The sequence below is a fragment of the Lytechinus variegatus genome, chromosome 2 (assembly GCF_018143015.1).
Source record: "Lytechinus variegatus isolate NC3 chromosome 2, Lvar_3.0, whole genome shotgun sequence".
In the NCBI taxonomy this organism is placed as follows: domain Eukaryota; kingdom Metazoa; phylum Echinodermata; class Echinoidea; order Temnopleuroida; family Toxopneustidae; genus Lytechinus; species Lytechinus variegatus.
Window position 1 is genome coordinate 64,712,880 of NC_054741.1, and position 9,471 is coordinate 64,722,350.

General features: G+C 37.2%; 1 protein-coding gene across 1 annotated transcript; it reads left to right on the forward strand.

The window, feature by feature from the left end:
* The first annotated feature begins 1,232 nt into the window (after positions 1–1,232).
* Positions 1,233–6,511, forward strand: LOC121408655 (cytochrome P450 2J4-like). The gene is made up of 5 exons (XM_041600191.1): positions 1,233–2,091; positions 2,466–3,056; positions 3,595–3,780; positions 4,847–5,053; positions 5,794–6,511. The coding sequence occupies exons 1-5, from the start codon at positions 1,647–1,649 to the stop codon at positions 6,009–6,011; spliced, it is 1,647 nt and encodes a 548-aa protein (XP_041456125.1). The 5' UTR covers positions 1,233–1,646; the 3' UTR covers positions 6,012–6,511.
* The last annotated feature ends 2,960 nt before the right edge of the window (positions 6,512–9,471 follow it).

The window sequence follows — 9,471 nt, forward strand, 5'->3', positions numbered from 1 at the left end:
GCATAAGGGCATGTGTTTGTGTGTGTGCGTTCATGTTGAGCGTAATTTATTTATTATCTATTTTTTTCATTTATTCATGGTAGCTCGCATCCGGGGCTCGCATTACCAAATATGATAGTTTTCAATATGGATCCAGGAAATAAAACATTTTAGTTTCTCAAAAGCTTCTTCAGTATCAGAGGCCAATGAAGAATACATTTTTATATAATTAATACAGCTAATAAAACATACATGAATAAAATAATCAATATCCAAGTGTATAGGCACTTATACATGCCCTTCTTTCATTAAATGAGCGTGAAACCCTTGGAATAAAGTCAAATAATAAGATCAATATATCATTTTTGAAAAATAAGACAAACGATAAAAAAATTATCATTTGAAAGTCGAGGCAGTGAAAACGAAATGATCATTGAATACTCGAAAACAAAAGTTATGTACTTTAACATGTTTAAGAACCGACGTAAGTTATATAATGCGACAACACTTAATATTGATGTACATGGACGGTAAACAACTGAATGTCTCGAAAGTGTAAATTCTCTTGGTGTTATATTAAAAGAACATTTAACCTTTTCTGAACATCACATGAAAATTTGTAGTAAGGTTTTTTAAGGTTTCTAGGTGTCCTGACTTGCGTGCTGTTTTGCCTCACAAACAATTATCTATGTTGTATAATTCACATATTACCCTATCTCAATTATTGCAATTTTATTTGGGAAAATACTTTTCATCATAAGCTAAAGCCAATTCATGTACTACAAAAAACACCCATTAAGAATTGCCCATTCTCCCACTATCAAGCCCCATCTCTTCCAATTTTCAACCATTTTAAGACACTAACTGTGTTTTATGATCGCAAACTGCTATCCTAATGTTCCGCAAATTAAATAATTTACTCCTTGTGAATGTCCATGGACTGTTTGAGTTTAACTCACATTATCATGCTTATAATACCCGATCATGTCAGAAATTCCACCATTCTGAAGCAAAAAAACAAAAAAACAAACTTAGCTTGAATTCTAATCAAGTTCCCAGTCGCAGTCGTCAAAACAGGATGAATTCCCAATGACAAAGTTAAAAAACAGATCATCTTGATTTATGTTATATTACGTGAATTCCATTCGATACTTGAATCTATCTATTTGGTATCACTAATCACTCCGTATCCTAGTAATACGGCAACTCTTTAAGCAGATAATCAAACTGTCATATTTTTAGACCAAACTATTTGCTTAACAGAACTAAAAATAATTTGGTTATCACTGCTTGCTTACCCAAATTATCAAAACCGCATTTGGCATTCGTCGATTTGCTTAAAGGATTATACCAGTACTGAGTTTCCTTTTTTAAAACACAAACACACAGAAAACCCCAGGATGTTCAAGATTACTTCCACGTATATAAATTCTCCAGTACCGATGTGAGACCTACAGTTTATGACATTTCTGACAAGTGACAGACACACGACAGAGTTTTCTCTGGGTTCGATGACTATGTTGCGCGAAACTATTTCTGCTACTCGGTTAAATATCATCTAGTCTAAGAAACGCCAAAAACGAATTAAAACTTTATCACCATACAAGACAAGTAACGTTTTGATCTCCTTATAACTAGCAACGGAAAGCCTATTTTATCGGCATATAATGGGCAACTTAAATTATATCATTATGTTGAATGTTATCATGAAGAAATATGGGGCAGCTTCCCCAAAGACATTGAAATCAACTATTGAATTTCTTCTACGGTTGACAGGAAACAGACGGCACACGACGTACCTCCTCGCCCTCACCAGCCTCCTCTTGGCCATGATATTCCGTCAAAGAAGCAGACGTCGAGGAAAACTACCTCCTGGTCCGATGGGATGGCCAATCGTGGGAATGTTGCCCTACCTGGACCCGGATAATCCGGCACAGAGCGTCTGGGATATGTCGAAACAGTACGGTTCGGTGTTCTGCGGCCGTCTCGGGAGTCATCTGGCCGTTTTCCTCAACGACTACGAGACGATCAAGGAAGCATTTAGCAGGAAGGATGATGCGTTCAGTGACAGACCGCGAATTTCCATGTTTGAAGTTTACACAAAAGGCCACGGTAAGTTTTATTTCGATGCTTATAATAAGTCAGTCCTAAAAACCCAAATAGCTTGTGGGTCACAGTTAAGATAATATCCTATTTTTGCATCATGCCTTAGTTTATTTTATTTCTTAATCTTCCAGCGTTATTCAATTTTAAATAAATGGTCCATTCAGTATACAAACAGTGTAAACGTCCAACTGACTCACTACTGCAACATAGAAAACATATCCGTTTTAAATCGTGATGCATTCTTATTTTTTAGTGTTATGTTGGAAAACTTCCAGCCAATAGGACTATTTTGCTCTCTGTTGAAAAAAATAGTGCTGCTTATTTTCCGCTAAATCATAACTGTAAAATGTTCATAACGTACAACCTGTCTCATTTTGCAGGGATTGCAACCTGCTACTACGACAACCATTGGAAAGAGCAGAGGCGTTTTGCTGTCAAGGCTTTCCGCCACTTTGGTGTTGGCAAACCTGACAGTGTTTTTGAAGAATTCCTGATGCGAGAATCGAAGCACCTCCTCCATGCTTACTCCAAAAAACACGTGGCCTTCAACCTGAAGCCTTTCATCGACATGGCAGCCTGCAATATCATCAGCTCCATGACATTCGGCAGTCGTTTCTCTTACTCTGAGAGGACATTTCAGCAGTTCCTAGCCGCCTTGGATGACATTTTCCACTTTGCCGACGTAGCGGGCGTCACGAACTACCTGGACTTCATGAAGTATGTTCCTTTCAGTGGGTACAGCTCATTTGACCAACGGGTCCGGGAACTCGAGTCTGGGTTGTTCGTCAAGGAGCGTGAAGGCCACAAACGCACCTACGATTCATCAAAGACAAGAGACCTTATAGATGCATTCCTGCATGAGATTAAAAAGAAGAGAGATGAGGGTGCAGAGAGCGACACAACAGGTTTCAGCGACAAAATGCTCCTCCATTTCATAGCAGATATGTTCGCAGCAGGGACAGACACAACCAGTGAGTAGATGAAATTTCATTGATCAGTTTTTGTAACAATTGCACATTATTGAGTAATAGGAAAACATTTCTGCTTACTAACTGACTAGTTTGAATGATACGAAACATCACCTATTCATTTGACACTCGGTCAATTACTAAATCTGATTTTATTATTCCTTGTACCTAAACAATACAAACGGGTTAAGGAGAGTGGAGTAATCAACTGGATCATCCGAGGCATTGTGCATTAATGTGGTGCAGATTTATTGAATATGATTATGATCAATAGATGAAGCGAAGCAGTCGATTATTAATCTATGTCAGCATTTTGGGTAATTTAGATTTCATTGGAAGTTTGATGCAAACGAAACTATTAGAAGCTATTATAATATACAGGTACAATATTGTCGGTTTCTCGAAAGTATTCTTAATGCTAGATCTTCTTTGACAGATGCCATTACAATATATCCTTAAAATTACTATATGCACAACGGGCATTATTATGCACAGACATTAATACTATTCAATTATTGCACAAACACTCTGTCGTCCACAGGTAATTCAACACAATGGCTTCTGCTATGTGCTGCCAAGTTTGAAAAGGAGCAACGGCGAGTCCAGGAAGAACTTGACAGAGTTGTTGGTCGAGATCGTTTACCTACACTCTCTGATAGGAAAAACCTGCCATACACCGAAGCCTTCTTGGTAGAGGGTATGCGCTTTGGTGTGGGAGGACCCTTCGGTAAGTTGGGAAAAGGATTCTAAATATCAGGGACTTTTCGATTTGCACGTACACTAATTGACTGATATGTAAACGTCATTCTGCTTTGCGTCCATTGTATACAGAGTCGACTGGGTGATCACGTGAGACTTTGAGCATGCCCACCCTTGACTAACGGTGCCTCACATATCACCTGTTCTTGACCATGCTGACAACGACATTGTTTTTCCAGATAACGTCTTTCGCCAGGATAGTGGGCAGGCAAAACGTAGCTGCGCATGCTGTATAAATCACAGCGCTTCAATTCACTTGCTTTTTATTGACGTATTAACGCAGCGGTCCACCGTGTCCACGCGTGAACGTGTAAATCCAAAAGTCCCTATTAGTCGTGAAGAACAATCCGATTTTTCATTGGGTAGAGACATGTTATGTGATAAGTGGTATACAAATATTGTTAATTATTATTATAATTACCATGTTGTGAAATTATAAAGCTTCCTGATAAAAGCAAAACGAAGCATGAACCGAATGTGTTATGACTTCAATCACAGTGCAACATCTTATCTGTACAATTTGAGAATTAATGTAAAGAACTTTCATGTCCTCCACAAACATGACAAAATGAGGTTGTATAGCATGCCCCCCCCCCAAAAAAAAGACTTCCGTTTGATTGAGCCTAAATGATAAATGTGAATCTTTCAGTTGCTTTGCTATTGTTCCGTTTTAATTAGGAGGGAACTGTATTCTGAATGTCTGTATGCTCAATGTGATATATTGAAACTGATTACAGATTCAAAAGGTATCTAATGCTGATACACATGCTTAAAACAGCTTAACCCTATTTTTAGCAAACATTTGTTGAATTGCATTTCGATGCGACTTTTAAGAATTCGACGGTTGGTCTACCTGGAACAAATTCACAGACTACTCCTTTTTAATTGACTTTAATCAGCATCTTCGCAAAATATTATTAATTCATTGTCTTTCATTTGTATTTTGATATGAGCCTAATTTAGGCCTATGGTTAAGAGAGAGAGAGAGAAAGGTCTCTGACTTACCTTTTCTTTTTGGTCATTTCACCATCTAGCTGTACCCCATGCCGCAGTTAGAGACACCGAGTTCAAAGGATTCTTCATTCCTAAGGGCACCGTTGTTGTTTCAAACATCCTGTCAGTTCTGATGGACGCCAAGACATTTCCAGAACCTGAAAAATTCAGACCGTCCCGGTATCTGAAGGAAGACGGTACTCTTCGTTACGATATGATCGAAAGAGTCCACTCACAATTTGGAATCGGTGAGTTCTAGAAACAATCCTATCTGATGTAGCTAATTAAAAATAAGAATTGCTTGAGTTTCCGAGAGGTGTATGTTTTATGCCAAAGTCACAAAGGGAAGACTGACTCCATAGCCATCAAATCTATTACGTTAATTCCAATTTCTTTTGTATTCGATTTCGTTGGTGTCCGACACCGAATCCAGTCCAGAGGGTGCTTCATAAACCTGTTCGTAAGTTACGAGCGACTTTACGAACGAAAAGTGATCTGTTCTTGTGGTAAATGATGTACACCTAATTTAGTTTATTGGTTTTGATTAGCACTTACGAAATGATCACCAGTCGCTCGTAAAGTCGTTCGTTACTTACGAACAGCTTATATAAAACACCCACTGGGTCACAGTGTCCCGAACCTTCACAGTTACCCTTTAAGGTCATATTTGGTTGGTGTAACCAGATTTTTACATGTGCATTGTAAGAAAAATTTATTTCCAATGCTTTTATTATCCCTTACGTTGCAATCACACCATGAAATCAAACCAGTTGATGGAAGGCTCTGTAATTCAAATAACAAGTAAAAGCTTGGATTGGTCTATATCAGTATAGTTGTTGTGACTGATACAGACCAAGGTCCTGGCAATTATTGATGTATGGGAGCCTTTATCTCGTTTTGGTTTATACGATGAGTTATGTTCACTTCAACATAATCTGGTGTTGTTTGTCATTGATATTTACTCCTCGTATCTACGTTATGGTTTCAGGTCGGCGGACGTGCATCGGTGACCAAATGGCGCGAGCAGAACGCTATGTCTTTCTTACCCATCTCCTGCACACCTACAACATGTCTGGATCCAGCGGTCCTGATTCGCTCTCTCTCAAATCACACGGAGGGTTGACCAGGAATCCAGTTCCATTCGATGTTATTCTCACTGAGAGATCTCCCATTATCACAACATCCAAAATCTCTTATGGACTGTAAAATAAATATATATTATACTCAAATGTGTCAAATTGCATTCGGAGGAGAAAAGGGGAAAAACTATGCCAACTGCTAAGTAAATGTATATAAATCTTCGTGGACAAGCGAGAAGTAGACCAACCACATATTTAACCGCGAAGACAGAAGGCTGCAACCGCGAATTAAAATGAAGACCAAAATGATGAGCGTTTCCATTAGGTACACCTGAATATAAAGTATGCCTGTGGGCATATACGGACCTTTTAAGCTTTGGGTCTTTCCCCCTTGTTTTTCATTTTAATTTTGGTAGAACCGCTCATTTTGTCTTGGGGACAAGTAATGCCAGCTGTGGTTGTACTCACTGTTGTACACAAAATGCCAAGTTCGTAGAAGAGGGGTGATAATACTAAACAGCTACTCCACACGGACAGTTTATTTGGTCAGTGTATAAAAATGAAATAAAATAGAATGCTGTGACATCCGGGCCCTGTCTTACAAAGAGTTTCGATTGATCCGATCAATCGCAACTATGGACGGCCAGCATGGCCAACATGCATTATGCATGTTTGTTCAAAATATTTTCTTGCTATAATGTATATTCATGCATTCATTGTTTTCTTTAAAATTCACTGTGCTTCTCTTTGTTTGCAAAGTGAATTTCTTGTCGAAAAATTTATGACGCTGATGGATTTCCATAGAGTTACGATTGATTGGATCAATCGTAACTCTTTGTAAGACGGGCCCCTGGTATAGCCTGTGGTAATTAAAAGAGCATTATGTAGGAAATTCTTTATCAAAAGAAAGAAAAGTGAAAAGGACATTATTCAATTTTAAAGGTGTTGTGAAACAATTACTTTAAATATTGAAATACGGAGTCTCATCCAAAATATTATGGAAGGGTCATTTGATTTCATACGGCCACGGAATGGAAGTAGATTCAGAGATAATACCAAACAACAATAACAATAAATTCAAAATATTTCTTGAATAGGACTATGATTGTTTTAACTTGAAAAGCAACTGGCTATCTGGGGTAAATAAGACCTTCGTTTAATATTTTACATCTTCTTATAGTAAAAAAAAACATCATTGCTTAGCAATTATACCAATTACATGTATATTTTGTACATATTTTTTATAAACATGTAAATATCGATTGTTAATAAATCTTGTTAAATATACTTCACGTGTTCTCGCAATTTTTTGTCATAAAATAAAGTTTTCTTTTTCATCCATTGTTGTTTTGAAATACCCTTAAAATACTAGACGCTATTACACAATCAGCCACGTTAACAATTAACATTGACGTAACCTTGTCAGTCTACAGTATTGCTTGAAAGTCAGGGTTTGATAATTATATTTGATGTAGTGTTCCGTTATCGTTAATCCGTGTATCGAACAGATTAACATATCGATGATTCCCAAATTGGAAACGGTTACCTGATAATATTGTTCGGATCCCAAGGAGCATTATCCAACGGTCCGTGCACACTGTGCAGGCAGTCGAGACTGGTCATCATCTAGACCGACGAAATATTTTAGGTTATTTTTTTTTAATGACGAACTATCGGTCGGAATAGAGTCGTTTTCGTTGCTGTGACTGTAGCACTAAACTTAAAAATTAATGGTTATGCCTCTTGTGAGTTCTGCACTGTAAGAACTGTGGTGTTAAAACTGACACCAGTTGGTGTTATAGGAGGACCATACCCTAAGGTGTTAAAATACACCCTATAGGCCAAAGAGTGTAAATGTTAAAACCAAAGGTGATGTAATAACACCTATAGGTGTTAAACTAACACTGTCAATTTATCACCGGTGTAAAACATCTGGTGTGGTCCTCTATGTACACCGCTTAACACCAAGGTTGTTGTTGCGTATATAAGGATAGTTCGAGAGGTACAAGAGCTTCGTAACATGCTAGGAAATTTCGGAATATGGATGGAAACGGAAAAATGGCAAAGAATGGTGACGATTATAATGATTATGATAATAATGATAATAATTATTATTATTGTAATCATCATCATCATTATTATTATTATTATCATATACGGAAAAAACAAACAAAATGTCAACTTAGAAAATGCATTTCCATTTGAACGCCCGGGGGAAAAAATTTAACAAAATAACTTTATGGCGATAAGTCTTATTATTCTTATTAATCAATATACACGTTAGGTTAAAAACTGAATATTATAGACCTATATTTAGATTTACTTATCAATTTATTTCTTGCATTTTGTTTTTATTTCTTCTTTTCATTACTCTTTTGTCCTTTTCTTTACTGTCCTTCCTTTGCATTTTTCTTTAATTTCTTTCTTTTCCCCTTTACTTTTTTGCCTTTTCATTACGGTTTATTCCTTTTCATTTTCTTTCTATTCACTTCTTTTACATTATTTTTCTTAAAAACATCCCTTCTGTTATTAATTCATTCATTTCACTTTATTACTAGGGGAACCTGTCAATACTATCATCGTCATCTTAGGGTCCTGTAATTTGAAGTACGAATAATATGTAATACGGTGATAAATAAATAACAAAATTTAAATAATATGTTATATCTGATTCGCATAAAGTAAACAAGAAGAAGACGATTATGAAGAAAACAAATCCAAAACTATAGGGCAGGCAAAATCTGTTAAATCTGATTAAAAAAACAATCACAAATGAATATGTATGTGCTTATAATTTGACAGTCTTAAAAACTCTATGAATGTCTAGACTATCAAGTAGATATTAGTCTGCAGGCACAGACCCTGATTGGAACTTTGATCAACAAGTGTACCTCCACGCGAAGACCTGGGCCCGTTGCATAAAACTTTTTACCCGAGAAAACTCAGGTTGTTTTTACCGGAGTTTTTGCCCTGTGCTAAAGTCAATGGCGGAAATCAGACTAACCTTAGTTTTCAGTTTTTACCAGAGTTTTCTCAGGTAAAAAGTTTTATTCAACAGGCTTCAGCACATACAAAACTTGCTGTTCCAATACAGGAGCGAGAAAGCCTTCAGTACACAATGCATGAGTAGGCTGCACATTCAGACCCTTATTTCGAGTGAAGGGTTTGCCCGGCAGACTAAGTAGATATTGTGACATATCAATGCTGTCGATCTTGCGTCTAAAGAGGGCGATAATGCATTACAAACGTTTAATCTACGGTAGATTGAAACGTCGTAAGTGCATAGCTGCTTTGTAGAACAATCCTTAGTATCGAAATATCTCTGGAAAACCGATTTTGAAATAAAGAACGATTTAATGATCTATTCCATGGACGAAAAGGGAAGGTACTCTCATCAAAGTCCAACAAAGAGGGAGAAACATAAAAGTTACATCCCTCCATCACCACAACCAATTCAATAGAAGCCAAAAGAGGGCTACTTATGAAATGTGACTTTTGGGAGTCTCCCACCTTGTTGGGCTTTGAAGAATGTAGATTTTCCTCTCACAAGACGCCAAGCTGGGCTAGTCTTGCACCTGTCCCGCATT